Here is a 21,786-nt window from a genome sequence, read left to right as displayed (position 1 = left end):
AAATGGTTTAGCAGGGAGGTTCTAGTTCAAGGCCTGTCATGAAGATATAGTCAAGACATTGACGGGGGACTGGGAATGTACCTTAGTGGTAGAACATGTGCATGAGACTCGGGTTCAATTCCAGCACCCAACAACAACAACAACAAAAGACAATGGCAAGAGTAGCAATCATCTGAAGCCTGAATCAGGGCCAGCAGAGCCACTTGTAAAGTGTCTTGTCTAACTTGCAATCCCTGAAAGGCAGTTTGAGTTGTTGACAGGAAACCTCAATTATTCCCCAGGTGGGCCTCTCTGTAGGGCTGCTTGAGCCTCCTCCTGACATGGCAGCTGGCTTCTCTCAGATCAAGTGATTCAAGAGAGAAAGCAAAGAGGAAGCCACCTTGTATCTTGTGACCCAGCCTCAGAACCCACCCACCATCACCTCCTCCACATCCTGCTCATTAGAAGCTGGTTTCTAAGAATAGCCAACACTTAAGGAGAAAGAGATCTTCATCTCTTAGAGAATTAAAGAATTTGTGGACATGTTTTATGATCCTCTCTTACAGATGGGGTAGTTGATAATGATAGTAGCTTACCTGCTCAAGGTCTTGAGCTAGTCAGACCCACATAGAATGTAACAGACTTTTTTTTTTTATATCTCCTCTGCTCTGCTGTCCACACACAAAGTCAAACAGAAAACTTCCCATTCCTGAAATCACTGCACACAAATGCAGTGTTTAAACTGTCTTTAAACTGTCCAATGTCTTTTCAAAACAGCAGCAAAGATCTTCTGTTTGGAAATGGATGAAAAGAACAGTGAGTGGAAGATAGGAGTTAACTTTCTTTTTTCCTCTCTTTCTTTCTTTTTTTTTCCCCAGTGCTGCATGGAACCCAGAGCCTCGTGCATGCTAGGCAGGTGCTCTATCATGGAGCTACATACCCAGCCCTCAACTCTCCTCTTAATCAGCTCCAGGATCCTGAGAAAAATGCATTCAATCAGATATGGTTTCCTCCTTTGTAAAACAAGGTGGGTTAGCTGAAGGGTTTCCAAATTTGGTGGCCTTCACTTTTTGCTGGGGGAATTGAAGACTCTCCAGCCCTGCATTAAATCTATAAGATCACAATCTCCAGGAATCCGTATCATTAAAAAGTGCCCCAGGGGGCTGGGGATGTGGCTCAAGCGGTAGCGCGCTGGCCTCGCATGCGTGCAGCCCGGGTTCCATCCTCAGCACCACATACCAACAAAGATGTTGTGTCTGCCGAGAACTAACTAACTAAATAAATAAATATTAAAAATTCTCTCTCTCTCTCTCTCCTTTCTCACTCTCTCTTAAAAAAAAAAAAAAGCGCCCCAGGTTTCTGGTGGATTGTTTTGCAGACAGTAGAAACCACTGGACTTGATTCTTTTGCTTCCAGTTCTGAATTATTTTTACTCTTCTCCCCGAGCATGAGTGACTTCATACATCATTGACTCTTCACCTTGACTCTTCACAACAGGAAACTTTTAAAAAATGTGATGCCAGGAACACCCCCCCACACACACACACACACACATCCCAACAAAATATTTCAGACATTCTGAGGTGGAGCCCAGGTGTTGTTATTGTTTTGCTGTTTTCATCAGTGTTTAAAACTAATCGTGTCCAACCTGGGTTGCACATTGAATTATTTGCGGAGTTTGTAAAAAGCCCTCTGTCCAGGCTGTTCCCCAGGGCAGAATTTAAGGGGTGGAACCAAGCATTAGTATTTTTAAAAATTTCCCCAGGTGATTATAAGGGACACCCAGACCATATTTGGTGGTGCACATCTGTAATCCCAGCAACTTGGGAGGCGGAAGCAGGAGGGTTACAAGTTTGAGGCCAGCTTGGTTACCTTAGTGAGACCCTATCTCAAAATAAACAATAAAAAGGACTGAGGATGTAGCTTAGTGGTTGAGCACCCCTGGGTTCAATCCCAGTACTGTAATAAATTAATTGTATTAAATTATGCAGCCAAATTGACTTGTGTTTGCCTCATTTAGGACCACAGCAATGCTAATTCACCCAGGAGGGGATAATTCCGAAGAAAAGCCAAAATAAATAAAATAAGTTTAAAAATTATTAAAGACATAAGGGAATATTTGAAACCAGGAGAAAAATAACCGAATGCTATTTTAAAGGGTAGATTTGAAATGAAATTTCTAGCAATGACACACACAGTCAATAAAAGAAAACATTCAGTGATAAGTTAAATATAGTGTGATTAGATACAATGCAAGAAAGAACTGTGAATGGATTTGAAGAAACTGCCCAGGAAGCCCCACAGAGATACAAAGCAAAGGAAAGTCTAAGAGACTGGAGTTTGCTAGATAGAAAGAGAACATGCATGGAACATCAAATACCAGAGCAGGAGAGAAGAAGAGACTTCATTCACATAATGGCGGAACATTTTCCAGACCTGATGGAAAGCATGAATCCCAAGAGTGGGGATGTACAATGAGTCATGGACAAGGTCAATAAAAACAAGTTCAGACTTGAACACAGCATAATAAAAATTGGAGTAAACCAAGCACAAGAGTTAATAACAAGAATCAACAAATGGGACTTACTTAAACTAAAAAGTTTTTTCTCAGCAAGAGAAACAATAAGAGAGGTAAATAGGGAGCCTACATCCTGGGAACAAATTTTTACTCCTCACACTTCAGATAGAGCCCTAATATCCAGAGTATACAAAGAACTCAAAAAATTAGACAATAAGATAACAAATAACCCAATCAACAAATGGGCCAAGGACCTGAACAGACACTTCTCAGAGGACGACATACAATCAATCAACAAGTACATGAAAAAATGCTCTCCATCTCTAGCAGTCAGAGAAATGCAAATCAAAACCACCCTAAGATACCATCTCACTCCAGTAAGATTGGCAGCCACTATGAAGTCAAACAACAACAAGTGCTGGCGAGGATGTGGAGAAAAGGGTACACTTGTACATTGCTGGACTGCAAATTGGTGCGGCCAATTTGGAAAGCAGTTTGGAGATTCCTGGGAAAGCTGGGAATGGAGCCACCATTTGACCCTGCTATTGCCCTTCTCGGACTATTCCCTGAAGACCTTAAAAGAGCATGCTACAGGGATACTGCCACATCGATGTTCATAGCAGCACAATTCACAATAGCTAGACTATGGAACCAACCCAGATGCCCTTCAATGGATGAATGGATAAAAAAATGTGGCATCTATACACAATGGAGTACTATGCAGCAATAAAAAATGATAAAATCGTAGAATTTGCAGGGAAATGGATGGCACTAGAGCAGATTATGCTTAGTGAAGCTAGCCAATCCCTAAAAAACAAATACCAAATGTCTTCTTTGATATAATGAGAGCAACTATGAACAGAGCAGGGAGGAAGAGCAGGAAGAAAAGATTAACATTAAACAGAGACATGAGATGGGAGGGAAAGGGAGAGAAAAGGGAAATTGCATGGAAATGAAGGGAGACCCTCATTGCTATACAAAATTACATATAAGAGGTTGTGAGGGGAATGGGAAAATAAACAAGGAGAGAAATGAATTACAGTAGATGGGTAGAGAGAGAAGATGGGAGGGGAGGGGAGGGGGGATAGTAGGGGATAGGAAAGGTAGCAGAATACAACAATTACTAATAGGGCATTATGTAAAATTGTGGATGTGTAACCGATGTGATTCTGCAATCTGCATTTGGGGTAAAATTGGGGGTTCATAACCCACTTCAATCTAATGTATGAAATATGATATGTCAAGAGCTTTGTAATGTTGTGAACAACCAATAAAAAAAAAAAAAGAAAAAAATGGAGCAAACCAAAGACAAGGAGGAAAAAAAAAATTAAAACCAGTGAGAAAAGGCAGATTACCTACAAAGGATTGACAGACTGATAGCAACTGTCTCAACAGTAGATAGAAACATAAGACGTGTAAAGTATACTAAAAAAAAAGAAAAAAAATGCTGAAGTTAAGCAACTGTCAATCTGGAATACTGCCCTAAAGAAATCATCATTCAAGAATGACAGTGAAATATGACATTTTTATATTAATGTAAAGAGCATATCACTTACATAACTTTCTGGAAAGAACTACTAAAGGGTATGTTTCAGGTTTTTTAAAAGAGCTGGTACCTAGAAAGAGGATGTTAGAAGAAAAGGTGAACAAGTTGGTAAATATGAATAAATCTCTTTATTTTATTTTATTGGTACCAGGGATTGAACCCACTGAGCTATATCTCCAGCCCTTTTTATTTTGAGACAGGTCTCACTAAGTTACTTAGGGCCTCACTAAGTTTCTAAGGCTGGTCTCAAACATGTGATCTTCTTGCTTCAGCCTCCAATCTCTGGGATTACAGGCATGCACCATTGTGCCCAGGTAAACATGGATAAATCTAAACAATGAATTGATGGTACATAAAATTATTGTAGGGATTAAAACTAGGGACATATAAACCAAGAGGATCTAATATAACAACAATGGGCTGGGGACATAGCTCGGTGGTAGAGCACTTGCTTAACATGTTCCAGGCTCTGGGTTCAATCTGCAGCAGAGAATTAATTAATCAACTAATTAATTAACAAAATAAAATAATGAGCAAAAATAGTATGTAAAGTGAGAGGTTGTAATTGAAGTTGATTTGTTGTTAGATTATTGTAGGAAATTTGATTTACTTTTCATCACTCATACGTGTTAAAAATCGTCATCACTGAAAGAGTAGAAATAGAATTTACAACTTCTAGATTAGTTAAAAGAGGAAAGGGAAACAAAGAATTCGTGATCATCTCAGGAGAAGCATAGAAAGATGGCAAAAGAAAGTTTAGAAAAAGAAAAGTAATTGAAAGATGCCAAACAAGAATCAAGATGTAAATTTCAGAATGACAGAAATCAGTGGATTGACAGCTTTCTCACAGATTGTTAGTAGAAGTATGTTTTGGAATATCATTTTGGAAAATAGCTCCGCATTACTTGGTAAAGGTGTTACGTTCACATACCTGTCCCCCAGCAATCACTCCAAAGAGCAATTCTGACCCACATACACTGCAAGGTGAAAATGCTCATCACAATAATATTTATAGAGCAGAAAACTGGAAAGAACACAAAGAGCTACTGAACAGAAGAATGGACTAACAAAACTGTGGCACCATCCCATAATGCAATATCATACCACTATAAGAAACATTGAACTACAACCTGATGCAGCGATCTAGATGATTATTAAAAATTCCATAGCAAGTAAAACAATCAGCCTCAGAATATTTTCATAAAGTTAGGAAAAACCAAAATATTATATAACTCAGTCATTGATAATATGTGATTTTTTAAAAATTTCCATTACTGGGGATAAAACCCAGGAGTGCTCTACCACTGAGTTACTTCCTGAGCCCTTTTTATTTTTTATTTTGAGACAGGGTCTCACTAAGTTGCCCAGAGTGGTCTTGAACTTGTTTGTGACCCTTCTGCCTTGGCCTTCCAAGTTGCTGGGATTACAGGTATGTTGCATTGTGCTCAGCTGATAAAACTTTTTGAAAAAAGCAATAAATAGATAGATAGATAAATGTAAGATTCGGGTTTGGTGGGTACTTGGAGAAATGGGGTAGGGAGGAACACATAGGTAGATACAGTCACTGTTTCTTTTTTAGTTCTCTGTTTGAATAGTAGGTTTACAGGTATTCACAATACCAACATATAAAAAAAAAGGAGCCACAAGCATACTCAATGATAAAAGTTGTTATAAAAGAGATTGTGACTAATATATTTTTGTGCTCTTGAGATCTATTTAAAAATATTAATAATCACAATAAATGTAAATGAACTGGACATACCAGTTAAGAAAACAAATGCATAAAAAACAGCTATATATTGTTTACAAGAAATTTAACTAAAACATAAGGGCATTGAAAGGTAGAAAGTAAAAGGATGGAAAAATGTATACCAGGCAAGGCTAACTAACAGAGTAATTATATTTATCATAAATTATACTGTAAAGCAGAAAGGAAGGATAGGCAGACATGGAAGTGCACGCCTATAATCTCAGCTACAGTGGAGGCTGAAGCAGGAGAATCATTCAAGGCCAGCCTTGGCAACTTACTGACACTCTGTCTCAAAATAAAAAATAAAATGTATTGGGGTTGCTGGGCATAGTGGAGCACTCCTGTAATCCCAGTTACCTAGGGCCTCACTAAGTAACTTCAGCTTGGGAGGCTGAAGCAAGAGGATCTTGAGTTCAAAGCAAGCCTCAGCAATTTAGTGAGACTCTGTCTCAAAATAAAAACTAAAAAGAGCTGGGGATGTGGCTCAGTGGTTAAGTGCCCCTGGATCAATCCCCAGTACTGAACGGAATAAAAAAAAAGCAAAGATGAAGATCAACTATGTCAACATTAAAGGAATAATTCACAAGGAAAATAGTAAACCTAAATGTATATGCACCCAATAATATTGTCTTAAAATATAGAAAGCAAAAAGAGGAAAAAATAAGTTGAAAAAATGCAGTTATATTGGAAGATTTTAACAGTTCTTTTTGATGCATCTGATAACATATTTTAAAAATAAAGACAGTAAAACTGAGAAATTTTAAGAGAAACTGACAAGTCTAGTCATATAAAAATTTTAATGTATATATATATATATAAATTGCAGGGCTGGGGATGTGGCTCAAGTGGTAGCGCGCTCGCCTGGCATGCGTGCGGCCCGGGTTCGATCCTCAGCACCACATACCAACAAAGATGTTGTGTCCGCCGAGAACTAAAAAATAAAATATTAAAAATTCTCTCTCTCTCTCTCTCTCTCTCTCTCTCTCCTCTCTCACTCTCTCTCTCTAAAAAAAATTGCAGACCGGAAATATTAATAAGGACATATGAATTCAAGATAACATAATTAATAAGCTTGATTTATTTAGATCCATATAGAATGTCACACTTAAAAATTAAGTCATATACATGCTTTTCAAGATCACAGGAAATTATTTATAAAATTGAACATGTACCATAGCAAGTTTAAATACATCACAAGTATCTGCTTCATATAGGCTACATTCTCTGACCCTGATTCAGTTAAATTAGAAACAGTTAATAGCAAAAAAACTTCAAGTACCTTTCATGTTTAGAAATTCTGATATACACCTGTACTAAGCCATGGGTCAAAGAAAAAATCATACTGAAAATCTAAACCTTTTTAAAAACTAGATGTTAATGAAAAGTCTATATATTTTGTGAAATGTAGTTTGAGTGGTACCCAGAGTGAAATCTGTAGACTTAAATGTTAAGATCAGAAAAGAGAAAATCAAAATTTATTGCCTATGCCACTAAGTCAAAATTTTTAAAAAGAGCAACAGGTCAGTTGCAGTGGTGCACATCTGTAATCCCAGCTACTCAGAAGGCTGAGGCAAGAGGATTGCAAGTTTAAGACCAGGCTCAGCAATTTAGTGAGACTCTATCTTGAAATAAAAAATAAAAGGGCTGGGGGATATAGCTCAGTGGTAGAATAACCTTGGGTTCAATTCTCAGTACTAAACAAACAAAACAAAAACCCTAAAACTCAAACAACCACAACAACAAAACCAACAGAAAAAACTTAAGAAGAGTAGAAGGAAAGGAATAATACCATATATATGATATGGTATATATGAATATTATATGATATACTCTTATTTTCATGTAGTAAAAATTTAAGATATGTAACATATAATAATGTAAGAACCAAAATTAATAAACTAGGGCTGGGGATGTGGCTCAAGCGGTAGCGCGCTCGCCTGGCATGTGTGTAGCCTGGGTTCGATCCTCAGCACCACATACAAACAAAGATGTTATGTCCGCCGAGAACTAAAAAATAAATATTAAAAATTCTCTCTCTCTCTCTCTCTCTCCCTCTCTCTCTCTCACTCTCTTTAAAAAATATTAAAAAATTCTCTCTCTCTCTAAAAAAAAATTAATAAACTAGGGACTAGGAACGTGGCTCAGTGATTGAGCACTTGTCTTGCATGCGTGAAGCCCTGGGTTCAATTCCCAGTATGGCCAAAAAACCAAAATTAAAAAAAAAGAAAAAGAAAAAGAAAAAAAATTAATGAACCAGAAAAAGAGTGTTAGCAAAACTAAAATCTGATTCTTCAAAAACACTACTAGAAAAGTGGAAAGAAAACACTACTGAAGAAGTAGGTCCCTGGAAAAATTAATCCAGATAAGCGAAGATACATATAATATTTGGAATGAGAAAAATGGATATTATGGATAGGTAAAGCAGGTCAAATGATACTAAGTGAAAACTATGTATTGCATTTTGTCAGGTACATTTGAAAACCTAGATGGTATGGATAATTTCCTTGAAAAACATAGTGTGCAAAAATGGATTCAAAAAGAAAACAGAAAACTTCAACAGATCTATAACCATTAAGGAAATGAAATCAGTAGTTAAAAATCAACCTAGGAAATGGCTCTCCTGGACCCATTTTTACTGGCAAGTTTAGGAAACATTCAAGGAACACATAATTTCAATCTTAAACACACTGTTCCAGAAAATGGAAAAAGAAGGAACATTAACCAGTTCCTTTTAGGAGGCCAGTATAACCAGAGAACGGGACTATGAAAAGGGGGAAATTGCAGCCAATTTGACTTCTGAACATGGATACAAATTAGATGTTGACTTTCATTCATTCATTCATCCCTTCATTCATTTACTCAATAATGATTTATTGTCATCCATGTACCAGCAGGCACTGTTCTGGTACAAGGAGAGTAAAAATGGGATGGGAGCTTGTGGCTTGGTGGAGGAGATGGGCAATAAAGCAAATGATCACACAGGTACACAGAGGACGTTCTGGCAGGTTAACAGTGTACCTCCAAGGGCATGACTGGTCAAAGAGGTCTGGGAAAGCTTTCAGATACATAAGTGCACTAAGAGTGGTTGTGAGACAACTGGTTTTTTTCCTTAAATATTTATTTTTTAGATGTAGATGGACACAACACAATGCCCTTATTTATTTATTTATTTTTATGTAGTGCCGAGGATCGAACCTAGGGCCCACCCGTGCGAGACAGGCATTCTACCGCTGAGCCACAATCCCAGCCCGAGACAACTTTTTTGAAAGCTGTTGCAGGGCCTCGGGTGGGGATCTAGGATGAAGTAGTGAGAAAAACAGATTTGAGAGATATTTAGGAGGTGAAACCGCGGACTCTCTTGATAGGTTGCATGAGGAAGGGGTGTTGTTTTCAAATGGCTGGGATCTTTTTTAGGGAACCCTAAAAGAGGGTCAGAGGTAGGGGAAAAGAGCATGCAAGTGGTTTTTGACTCGTTCAGTGAGAATGTTGAATAAGAAATTGACCAGAACCTGGAAATCTTTGGGAAGGTCATGGCTAGAGATTTTGAGTGACATCAGCATGTAGGTGACATTTAAACCCATCCCACTGAGAAGTCATCCAGGGAGGGTGTGTAACTAGAGGTGAGTCTAGAATGAACCCGCAAATATAAAGGAAAGGCAGAGAGGGGAGAGTCTGGACAGAGTCGGAGAAGGAAGGGCTGGTAAGCGATGAGGGAAAGCAGGAGAAAGTGGGTATTAGGAGAGCTAGCAAAGATGGAGTCTCAAGCAGGGCTACCCAACAGTGTTGAGACTTTTAAGAGGGGTGAGTTCTGACATTTCACTAGTGGAATTTTCCTGATGCAGGGGCTACCTTGAGTGAGTGGAGAAGAAATACACAATAATCATAAATAATGTAGTGCAAAGGGACAGAGAGAAGGTGTTCCTTGGGACAATGAAACTTCCACATCTTGATTCTGGCTTTGGTTACAGGATTCTGTGCATTTGTCAAGACTGAGAATTACAAAGCAAGAAGAGGTAGCCACAATGTTACTGCAGCGGCAGGAGAATCAGGAGTTCACAGCCAGTCTCAGCAACTTAGTGAGGCCCTAAGCAATTCAGTGAGGTACTGCTCCTAATAAAATACAAAAAGGGGCTGGGGATGTGGCTCACTGGTTAAATGCCCTTGGGTGTAATTCCTGCTACCAAAAAAAAAAAAAAAAAAAAAAAAAAAAAAATCACTATAGTGATGGAGACTTAAAATCTAGTCCTTTCTCAGCCACTGAGTTGGTCACTTTAGGGCAGGTCCCTCTCAGGGTTTTCTTCCAGTTCACTAAGTGTCAGCTTGTGTAGGTCTACACTAGTAAGAACAGCACCCATTGCAAAGGAGAGAATAAATGTTGAGGCAGCAGAGCCAAGGGCATGAACTGATGACCAGGCCCCTTCTTGGTAACTGACTGGTAGAGGTAAGGATGGGGCCTGACAGCGTAACATCTCTGACATCTTGGGTAAAATGAGGGGGTTGGATTAGGAAAAGCCTTTCTAGCTCAGAGTATGGTAGTTGTAAAAACCCAAAACACAATCCAATTAGCTCTATTGTCCTCATTTTGTTACTGGGAATAATAATAAACAATTATCATCAAAACTGGCTCTTCAATGCATGAGACCCCCAGATGATTTGAGAATGGGCTTGGAGCAATGGCAAATGATTTAAAGCCTCAAAGTGTCGTCTAAAATCGGATTAAGTAATGATTGGTTATGAACGTGACCCTACATAGATAGGTTTGCAAGGAGAAGAGTTCTATAACTTTTGTTCACGTCAAACACTTCACCCCCACCCCATCAATCTTGTCAAGGGGGAATTATCCCAATTCAGAGGACAGGGAGATTGAGAGTCTGGACACCCAAGGATTTGGCTGGTGTTGAGTTTTTCCAAATGTTCCACGTTTAAAGACCCACAGTAGATTTGGTGCAGTTTTGGTGTTGAGTGTATTCCATTGTCTTCTAATCCTAATGAAAATTAACAGAAAAGTGTTAATTGGGCATCAATTCATACTTAACTTTAATCTGAATATTTGATGAACCGCAACTTTATGTTGCCCCTCATGCCATATTAACTTAGTTTACTGTAATAATATAAAATAATAAGTATAATTGTATCCTTATTGTTTTAAATACCCCATAAATTGAATCCAGCCTGAATTTGGCCAGCTTTAAATGGAATCTGCTGGAGAAATGTGCGATGCCTTTGGGAAGCTACAAACATCGTGTTTTGAGGTTTTCCATTGAGCAAGGGGTGGGGGGGATTATCAAGCATTTATTAGGCACCTACTGTGTGCCTGGATCTATGCTGTGCCATAATGCTTCTGTGGGTGTGTGTGTGTCTGAAGCCTTCTGCTACCCCAATGACCTCCCCAGGTCTTGAGGTCTTGGGCTGTTTCAATCTCATGCATTTTACTATCTCAGCATATAAAGCCTGGGTAACTTGAGAAAGAATAAAATATATTATAACGGACGGGTTGGAGAGGGGTTTCCTGAAATAACTACCTTCCCAGCCAACCCAGAGACGCTCCAAAACTACTTCTCACTATGTACAAACACTGGCTCTGAATCCCGATCATTTGACCTTGACCCCTATAAAACCGATTTTATTATATTTTTAAAACGCTGTACGATTAACGCGGAAACTCTTTCCTGGGCACTTTCTCGCCTTTGGAATCGCGTCAGTTTCTCAAAGTTCCAAAATAACCTTTCCCCGGTACAGATCCATACCTCCGCCGGGGAAGGGCGGGGAGCCGCACAAGACGTGCCGGTGTGGAGAGCGAGCGAGCCAGCGAACTTGCAGCGCGAAGGGAAAATAAAACTTGTGGCTGGTGTTTGTGCCCGAGGGTCTCCACCATCCCGGAGTCCCCCAGATCCTGGGGGGTGGAGGGGTGTCTCGGGAGCCGCCCGAGGAGCGCCAGGGTGTGGGCTTGCTCCCTACGTCCTTGACCTAAATTTTTGCGCGGTGGCTTGAAACTGAGCGCAGACCAGGGCGGGCGGCTAGTGCCATCCCCAGGTCCCGGCGGCGGCAGGGGACCGCGAGCGAACTTGAATGGAGAGGCCGAACAGGGGGAGGGGGGCGTCTTCTCCCGGGCCCGGGTGGGGAGCCGCGGCGAGCTCCCCGCGCCTCCCCCTTCCCCGATCCTCCCGCCCCCCGCAGCCCATGTGACCCAGGGAAGTCGGGGTGCGCTCCCCTTTTTTTTTTTTTCTTACGCCCGTCTGTCCGGAGGCGGGCCCCCCTTCGGGCCTCGGGGCTCGCGCGCGTCGACCCCAAGGGTCCAGCAGCTGGGGGGGGGGGGCCGAGTGAGCGCGCGCGCGGGCAGGCGGGGGCCGCACCGGGGTGCGTGACGTCACCGCATTGGTTACACGACGTTCTAGAACTCCGCCCCACGTGCGCCGGGGAGGAGGGGGAGGAGGAGGAGGAGGAGGAGATGGGGGTGGGGAGGAGGAGGGGGAGAGGTGGGGATGGGCCGGGGGGGCGGGGACGGGGGGGTGTGCGAGGCGGCGGGGCTGAGCTAAGCCGAGCCCACGTGTGACGGCTCTCGCCGCTGCCCCGGCTCCGCCGCTCGCAGAGAGATTCGGAGGAGCCCGGGCGGGGGGGAGGAGGCGGGGGAGGAGGGAGCGGAGATCTCGGGGCTCGGAGCCGGCCGCCGCTCCGCTCCGATCGCTGTGGGGCTCGGTGTTTCGGGGGTGGGGGGGCGGGGGGGCTCCGATATGGAGGCAAATGGGAGCCAAGGCACCTCGGGCAGCGCCAACGACTCCCAGCACGACCCCGGGTAAGTTTCCAGCCGCTGCCCACCGCGCCGCCGCCGCCGGGCTCGCTCTCCTTGCCGCGGCGCGGGGACGGCGGTGCGCGGAGCCGGGCATCTCCGCGCCCCCCCCACTCCCGCCCTTCCGCGCCCCCCCCAGTGGAAGTTACACACCTTTGGATGGCGTTTCGCCGCCACCTTCTCCCCCACCCCACCTCCCGGCTCGCGCTCGATCGCTCCCCCCGCTTTCCTTTTAGCTTTTGTAAGTTACACGTCAAAATGGCCGATCTGACATCGGTGCTCACTTCTGTTATGTTTTCTCCCTCTAGTAAAATGTTTATCGGTGGACTGAGCTGGCAGACCTCACCAGGTAAGGGAGGGAGGGGGGGACGCCTGGGTCCCCCCCTTCTTGGCTTCTTTATTGCTCTTTGTTATCCCGGTGTAGGAGCACCCCCCCCCCCCGCCATTGGCTCCCCACTTCTCCTGTGCAAGGTTATTTTATTTTTTTTAAAATAGCAAATCCTTTCCGAGCCCTCTACACGACCTCTGTGGCCGAATTCCCCCCCCCCGCGCGTGTGCAAAAAAAAAAAATGCAAAAAATAAACAGAATAACAACAGAAAACTACTTTTGGTTTTTGTCCTTGATCAAAATTTGCATTGCTTTTTTTTCTTTTCTCCACACCTTCTCTCTCCCCCCCCCCCCATCTCTCTCTTTCTCTCTCTACAGATAGCCTTAGAGACTATTTTAGCAAATTTGGAGAAATTAGAGAATGTATGGTCATGAGAGATCCCACTACGAAACGCTCCAGGTAAACCATTCCCTTCTGTTTTTTTTTTTTTTTTTTTTGCCTTTATTTTGGAACAAAGTTTTAAGTTTTATTTTTGGAGGTGTCTTCGGAAGTAGCTAAGCGGATTTAGAATGGGGCTCAGGCTCACGGCTGGTCCGGAACGTCACTCTCCCCCACCCCACCCCACTATAACCCCAAAGGTTATGGTTAATTAGGGCTGAACTCTGAATACAGAGATGCCCATCTCTTTCGCTTGAAGTCATTTCCCGTTGTTTCTTTTTCTCTTGTTTAAAATGACATTCAGCTTCATTCACTTTCCACATAGTTTTTTTTTTTTCCCAATGTGTGCCTTCCTTATACTCCCAGCTCCCCAAACTCTGAAGTCCCCTCTTGGAAAGGTGGGTGAATCTCTCTGGGTTGCCGGACCCCCTCCGGGATATAACAAAGCCTTAAGAAAGGGAGGAGGAGAGGAACCTGAGGCGCCCAGGGTGGAGGCACCAGCCTCTTCCAAGTTACCTCCAGCCGCCCTGCCCCCCCCCTTCCACTTCCCCCATTAACCTTGATATATTTTTTTTTTCCTTCCTGCGAGGTGGAGGGCTGTAGGCAGGAGAGTAGACTTAGGGGAGGGACGTGGGGATGGGTGTGTGTGTGGGGCAACTTTTGCTCCCCTTCTGCATTAGGTCTTCTTGTTGCTTTCAATGGTGTCACATTTTCTTGTTTGTTTTTCTCCCTCTTTGTCTCCTTTCAGAGGCTTCGGTTTCGTCACGTTCGCAGACCCAGCAAGTGTAGATAAAGTATTAGGTCAGCCCCACCATGAGTTAGATTCCAAGACGGTAGGTTGCTTTTTGTTTGTTTGTTTGTTGTGGTGGTTGTTGTTGCTCGCCCCTTTTCAGGAACGGTCTGGGCATTGACAGCCCTATTTAAAGGGACAGCGCCTTCTTTTGCTTCTGTGCTAGAAATGGGTACTTTTAAACCGAGCTAGCTAGCGAGTTGGCTCAGAAGTTTGCTGCGTTGGCTGGGTTTGGGGTTTTCTTTTAGAGCCTGTCCCATTGCAGCTTCTGGAGTCTGGGAGGAGGGGATTTGACTCTCCCGAGGGGCTATTCTCCCGGCCAGGGGGACCATACAGAGAAACTACCAGAGAGCAGAGGGAACTTTGTCAGCCAGCACTGCCCGCTTACCAACTGTGGCTGTGGGAATGGCTTGTTGGAGGCACAGCCTGCTTCCAGGCTGAGGGAAGCCAGGGTGGTGGGGGAGGGAGGGGGTGCCCATCCTGGGTCCAGGCAACAGGTTTCTCTTGGTGCACTTGGGATTTGGAATGCGGTTTGAGAAGAAAAGGAGTCGCTAGCAGAGCCAAGCTGGGCATCCAGTGGGGTGACTCCAGATGGTGTGAAACCGAAGCCTGATAAGGCCTTGGGTTTCAAAGTGATTTTTTTTTTTTCTTTTCTTTCTTGGCTCCTTTCATATGAGTGTGGGTACTTTTATAGCATTAGAAGTTTTTAAAATCCAGAGTGGAGAGGGGGGAAAAGTTGCTAGGGTGAGGTCAGAGAGGAAGGGAAGAAAGAATTGTCAGTCTGTAATAATAAATGTAATGTTAGGGGAGGCTGGGGAGTTCACAGTGTTTTACTTAAGCCCCTGTGTTGTCTTCCTGCCTCTCCTCCCTTCCCTGTATGTCTACTGTAATTTCCCCACGATTTTTTTTTTTTTAATATCTGCTTAAACCGAGGCCTCAAGGTGATGTTGGGATGTAGTGGTGGGCAGCGTGGGGCTCCACTTCTCTATGGTGGGCTCCAGGGATGGAGCTAGAGATGGGGTTCTCCTTCTAGTAGTCCATCATGAATTTGGGCAAGTTATTCCCTGTCTCTGGCCTCAGTTTCCTCTTCTGTAAAACAAACAGAACAAGGCCATCTTTTAGATTCTTTTGGCTTTAACATTGAAAGCCAATGAGATGGAACACTGAATGGAAGAGAAGAAAAGAAAAGAAAAAAAAAACTGACAACCTTTGATATGCATTCTTATTGATTTTGCAAATTTACCCTCTTTCTCTGATCAAAGAGGTCAGGGGCTGCCCTCTCTCCCCAGGAAAAGACCTCACATACTTAGTAGCTTTATTAATTTTCTTGGAAGTATTTTAGCTTATGGCTCAGACATTTTGTACTTTTAGAGAATTTAATTTCAGGAATAATCATTTGTAGGGTGATAACGGATGTCTGAGGATTTTTTTTTTCTCCTTGACTTCTTGGCTAGATATTTAAAAAAAAACTCGTAAATTTAATGAGGAAAATCATCTCAAGGCAAATTCTTGAATTTCTGGTCTACCCCCCCTCTCCCCACCTGGGTGGGAGAATTAGAATTTGGTTTCTGAGGTGGCTGGTGGGTCGGATCCTTCAGCGTCAAGGGCATAGCCTACAGTTTCCCTCCCTAATTGTTTGTAGACGTGTTGTGGTAGCTATTATTTAGTATAACCTAGCTTTTGACTTTGTTTCAACGTTCAGTGGTTCAGTGCCGGAGGCAGAAGGCGGTTGGTTTATTGACATGGAAACGAGGATCTTGTTTACCCTTACCTTAAAAGCTTTGTTTAGGTAACGGCCATTCGCATCCAAATTAGTACCCTAGTGTTTCCTAGAGGACTGTAGATGCAGTAAGTAGAGTTGTACCTAACTAACTAATGTTTTAATTTTTGGTAGTTTTCTTTTTTTTTTTTGTTGTTCATCTTTAAAAACTAGTTGACAGGGATGTACAAAAGGTTGGGATTTGCCATCTTGCCTTGACCCTCCTCTCCTTTAGAGATCTCCGCGTGTAAACTTTGCACGCTGACCTCAGTGCCATGCGCGGATGTCACCACACACAGTATAGTTCCGAATTGGCTTTTGGTTTTGTCATTTTAGTTTTTTTTTTTTTTTAAAGCTTATCACATTTTTCCTTGTGTCGTCTCCCCTCACCTCCTGACCTCTCCTTTGATGTGCCCTTTACCTTTTGTCCCGAAAACAAGGTGGACTTCTTTTACAATTGTGTGCTGGTCAGCTAAAAATAAAATAAAATAAAATCCTATCGGAGAGTGTTTTTGAACAGATGCTTCTGTCCTATGTTTGGTCAACAGAATGGAAAATCCACACCTGTTGTATTTCTCTTGTAGATGAGCTGTAGTCAGTGCTGGGCACATCTGTAGATGCAGTAATGTTAATCTTTATGAAAGGGTAGTTTCTAGATCAGAGATTTTTGGGGTCTCTTTTAGCGTTTGAAAAGTAATCTCTCATTTCTCAGGTGATGCTTCAAGGTAGAAAACACGAAACAGACTTTTATTAGGTCTTTAAACTACCTTAATAAAAGCGATAAATCCTTGTGCGTCTTTACTGCCCGGGGTCCTAGGGGATGTTAAGTCAGGGAACAGAGAAGCTATCAGTGGTGAGCTTTTCATCCTTTGCTCTTTTTCCCAAAGCATTATATTTTTTTCCTCCATGACAGAACTGAAAACAAATTCAGGTTTGCTTTTTAGAAGGGAAAAAATTTAATGCAAAAGCCAAAGCCTTTAAATAAATAACTTGCAGCCGTATTCATGCCCTGAGTTGGATTTTATCCAAAGATTTATGACATTTAGAATTTTGATGAAAATCTACAATGGAAAATGATTTTTTTTTCTTCTTTTTATCTATCCAGTAACTTTTTTTCCTCCTCACTTCAGCCTGTTGGATTCAAATGCTTCTGTGGGAATTGTTTTGAGTTGTAAAAACTAGTCTCTGATTGAGAATCATGTGCTCTCCAGGCTTCTGATTTGAAGTGGAGAAGTTTTTCCATTGAGATGGAGGTGGAGGTGGGGATACCCTAATTCTCAGACTAGATTCTGAATTTTTTTTTTTTTTTTGGCGGTGCTGTGGATTGAACCCGGAGATGTTTTACCACTGAGCCACATCCCCAGCCCTTCTTATTTTTCATTTTGAGACAGGGGTATTGCTAAGTTGCTGAGTCTGGCCTCATACTTGTGATCCTCCTTCCTCAGCCTCCCAAGTTGGTGGGATCACAGGTGGGAACCACCACTGATTGTGACTTTTTTTTTTTAGTCATTTTATTTTTCACCATCGCCAGGCTGACCTTTTCTTTTTGAATTTGAACTTAGGTCACTCATAGATTTTTACCCTATATGTGTTTTTTTTTTTTTTTTTTTTTTTTTTTTTTTTTTTTTTTAAATCCGGGTGTATTTAGTTCAGGTGCATTTTTTCTCTTTCTTTTTTAAATTATACTTATTTTAAGAACCAAGTCCAGCTCCGCAGTTTTGGACACCTGCTTTCTTTTGAGGTTTAACTACAGAACAGATCTTTTTGATTAATCCTGGGTCACTTTATTTTGCTAAAATTCAAGCAGAGCATTGTGTTGGATCTGATTACTTGGTGCTAGAAGGGCTTATGTTGAATTTTCAGGTTATGATTTTTTTCAGTGATGACCTTGCTCCCGTCTTTTCTCCTGGACTCACATTGCAGATTAGCTGTGAGTAGCTTTTACTGGGCAGTGTCTGTGGAAGAGAATCCCTTGTCTAAATAAGGGTACATGACACCCGGTTTATGAAGAGCATCACACACTGAGATGCACCATGAGGCATTTCAGAAAGGCCAATTTTGGGGGGATGATGAAAGCTGAGCTCAGCATTGAAGGGACTTTGCAGGTGCCCAAGAAGTTAATAAATGCCAAGATATAAGCCTGAGAAATGAGTGATTAATAATTAGGTGATTGATCCTATTTTTTCCCCTTTCCTTAGCATTTCACTGACTCCTACTTTTCCATTTTCCCCCCCAGATTGACCCCAAAGTTGCATTTCCTCGTCGAGCGCAACCCAAGGTAAGTAGGAGAACCAATGATAGGCTTTTAGGATTTGCAATGGATGTAAGGATTTCAAGTTCGCATGGAGCTTTGACCATGCAGTGTTGAAACCCAATGTCCACTGTACTTTAGGGTGTCAGCGGTTCAATGGGATAACCCCATGGCTAGTGCGCCTCTAAGTTTGCTGTCCCCAGGTGGGTTCTGAGCATCCAGCTGGGGAGAGGGACAAGTCTGATCCTCAGCTGGAGGAGTTGGCTCCGTCTGTTGTAATATTTATGAAAGTGTTCTGTTTATTTTTTAAGCGTTGCTGAGATCCTATCGGGAAAAAGTGGAACATTTCTTTGTGACTCTCACTCTGGAGGGTATTCTTGAGTTGGAGTTTTTGGAGAGGAATAGAATGAATTTAGCTTGGAAACAACTTCCTAGACCCCCTAAAGCCATAAGTCTGAGAGCAGAAGCAGGGGATATCGTGGTTTCAAGTTGTTTGGATAAATCAGGGCAAACTTGAAACCAACAGTGTTGCTTATTTTGTGCCTGGGCGGACAAGTTCGGAAAATGTTGTAACCCCAAAGGAGTGATACTCCAAGACTTGCTGAAAGGATTGAGACAGGGCTGCACTTTTTTAGAAGTGTGTAGTTAACATAGTTCTTACTAAGCCTGCCTGCTAGGTGGCCCAGAGGACACAGCTGCGTGAAGTCCACGGTTAGGTCGGAAGGGCTTAGGGGGTATGTGCTCAGTTTACACTTTTGAGGTATGCTTTCTGCTTCCTTGTGTAACCTTGGAAGAGATACTTTTCTATATCTGTGGCCTTGACCCTGTCAGGTGAAAGGGGAAGAGTTGAAGGTTCTAGATTGCAAGACACAAAGGAAAAGGGTTATGTGGCTCTTTGCAAATTCAATTTACTTCTTTAAGCACAGTCTCTTGGAGAGGAACCTTCTAACTATAAAGGGGAAAACAGTTTTGTACATTATCACAGAAAAAAGTGGGCTGTTTTGGATGATATTTTGAGAATTTCACGTCTGGATCCTGCTACGCGAGTGAGTGATTCTTTCTCTTCCTTTTTAAAGATGGAACCAGAATTCCTTAGGTAAATATACTGACATATTTTCTTAAGGTATTTTCTTCCCCCCAGTGCTTACGTAGACGGTAGGAATTAACGAACTGATGAGGTTAGATTACTTCTGTACATAGCACAGCCTTTGGGAATCATCTTAATGTGTGTAGTTGCTTTCCAAACTGTGTGATCCTTCACATTTAAGAAGGCTTCCCAGGCTTAGCGGTATTTCCTGGGTTTGGAAGAACTGCTGTTTCTTCCGTAAGTGTGAATCTTCAAATTTCCAGGTTAGTCATTTGATCACTCAGAAACTTGGATCAGATTACCCTAGAGGGAAGCTGGAAAAATCCCTGACTTGGTTAAAGCATGGGTTTGACCTGTTTTCTCTTCCCCTTTGTTATCCCTACCTCTCCCCCGCCCTCATTTTTTTCTTTTTAAACTAGGAAGGCAATATTTCACTTTAATGTATTCTGTCATTTGGTTTTTTTCAGTGATACATTCAACTTGAAAACAAGGTACACTATTTCTCAAACTTGTGGAATCATACATCTCCCAGCCCTCTGTGCTGTTGAGAGGTGAATGGTCCAATGTGCATTAATATCAAATCAGTTGGGAGGGGCATGGAATTCTGGGGAATTTGTAATAATGACACTTGTCACCTAACAAAGGGCTTCTCTTTCTCAGTTTCCTCTTCTGTAAAAAGGAAGTAATGACAGTAGCTTCCTCAGAAGGTTTTAGAGAAGAATAAAGATCACGATGGTTCATGGCAAGAGCTTTGCAACTCATCATTACCATTGTGATTGTCATTTTAATCATCCTGAGGGTAGTAATGTTTGCAGGCTCCCCAGCCTGGCTTCAGATGCCAGTTGTGCCACTCCTTAGCTGTGTGAACTTAGAAAAATCACTCAACTTCCCCGAACCTCAGTTTTGCCTTCTCACAGGATTTTTCTGTAGATTAAATAAAGGTAATGTGCTTTAAAAAAGTCCTGGTGCACAGTGATACCATATGTAGTACCTGCCATTTTTACTATTATTTTTTGTTAGGTCCTCACCCCAGCACTATGAGAGGTCAGGTAATAATGATGATACTAAGTGAATGTATGTGCCAGGAACCGTTGTCAGGACTTGCTGTGTATTAACCCAGGTAGTCCCCACCATGGCTATAAGGTGGGTCTTAGCATTATCTCCAGCGTATAGATGAGGAAACTGAGCCACTGATGGCTTGAGAAGTGGTACAGGAGATTCACCGCATAACTTTGCTCCAGAACTGGACCTTTTACCGTGTGCTTTCCTGTGGGGGTACCACTGGGCCTCCCTGCTCTGTCGCGGAGGAGGAGACAGGCTTTTCGAGGCCAACTGGGTGCTAGGAGCAGAGCCACAGCCAGACACTTCAGACTGTGAAGTTCTGCAGTTTGGGATTAGGGTCATTCTCCTCCCCCTGCTCTGTGACCCTGATATGTACTCCCCCCCCCCATGGTGCTGGGGATCGAACCCAGGGCCTTGTGCATGCGAGGCAAGCACTCTACTAACTGAGCTATATCCCCAGCCCCTGTCATGTATTCTTGCTTCATCCGACCACTCAGGGGATCCTTTTAGACCGTTCTGAGTTTGCTGCACTTGGTGAGGCACCCTGAGAACCGTCGAGGTGTGTGGTGGTTGGGGTTTGGAACAGGATGGATAGAAAGGGCCATTTCTGTCTGTTGTTATTTTGTAACAGAATTTGAGCTTGGCCACCAGCATTTCAGACTGAAGTTACTTTGGGGGACCACAGCCTGGCTGGCAGGACTATAGAACTTTCAAAGAAAGCCTATGCATTGATTGTTTATCTCCCTTCAATGTAACTTCTACGAGTCTGCTTTAAAGGTCGCAGTGGCACAGTGAACTGGACCCCTCCTTGTGGACTGGCTGAGGACCTAGTAAAGGATAAGTCACTTTGCCTTTCAGTTAAAACTCATTTGTCTGCTTTCTAGCTGCCCCAGAGAAATATTCCATGGAGGTGTTAAAACAAGGCTAGTGGAAAGAAGCTGTAACTTAAGACGCAGGGAAATCTGTGGCAGTGAAGAACAGATTTTGTATTAGTACTGTCATAATATTCTTTAATGTATCATAAATAAAAATCTGTTTTGACCAGAATTTTAATGAGGGACGGAAGGAAGGGTTTGGAAGCCTGCAATTCAGTCATCACCCTTCGGGACGTCCATGTTCACATCTCAAGTGAGGTATAATGAGCTTTATTAACCAGCCCAGGGATAACTCTTTGGAGACCGGTGACCGTTAATTAGTGAAGTACATTTTGATCAGGAGAAGAAGAGGGTCCATTCAATATCTTTCTATTTTTTTTTCCGGATGATTACTTCATTTTGTAAAATATGTAAGAGTCTCCTCCTTCGCCTTTTTAAAAATTAAAATGGTCATGCTATTCTCAAAAGATGACTTAATTTGAAGCTGTTGGAGAAATGAGGATGATGGGGATCAATCATGCCATGTCCTTCCTTTGTCCCCTTTGGGATGAACTGTTGGCTGCCTGGAAGAGTTTCACTGGAGTCTGTGGCCGCTTTTTCTTCTGTGGAAGAACC

General features: G+C 42.5%; 1 protein-coding gene across 10 annotated transcripts in view; it reads left to right on the top strand.

Moving 5' to 3' along the window:
• Positions 1–12,394: 12,394 nt before the first annotated feature.
• Positions 12,395–21,786, top strand: part of MSI2 (musashi RNA binding protein 2) — a 367,851-nt gene continuing 358,459 nt past the window's right edge. For 7 of the 10 annotated variants that reach the window (XR_014019236.1, XR_014019237.1, XM_081270297.1 and 4 more), the window contains exons 1-4: positions 12,824–12,929; positions 13,287–13,368; positions 14,096–14,180; positions 18,133–18,174. Coding sequence is in view for 8 of the 10 variants with exons in the window: in XM_081270297.1 (XP_081126423.1) it covers positions 12,839–12,929; positions 13,287–13,368; positions 14,096–14,180; positions 18,133–18,174 (300 nt within the window). In the remaining 2 variants the exon portion in view is untranslated. Of the gene's footprint in view, positions 12,587–12,823; positions 12,930–13,286; positions 13,369–14,095; positions 14,181–18,132; positions 18,175–21,786 lie in introns of those variants that run through there. The other 3 variants (XM_081270296.1, XM_081270293.1, XM_081270294.1) reach the window with 1 other exon arrangement.

Source organism: Spermophilus citellus, assembly GCF_964194105.1.
Source record: "Spermophilus citellus genome assembly, chromosome: 17".
Taxonomy (NCBI): Eukaryota; Metazoa; Chordata; class Mammalia; order Rodentia; family Sciuridae; genus Spermophilus; species Spermophilus citellus.
Note: the sequence above shows the minus strand (reverse complement) of the source record. Positions and strands in the feature narration are given on the sequence as shown.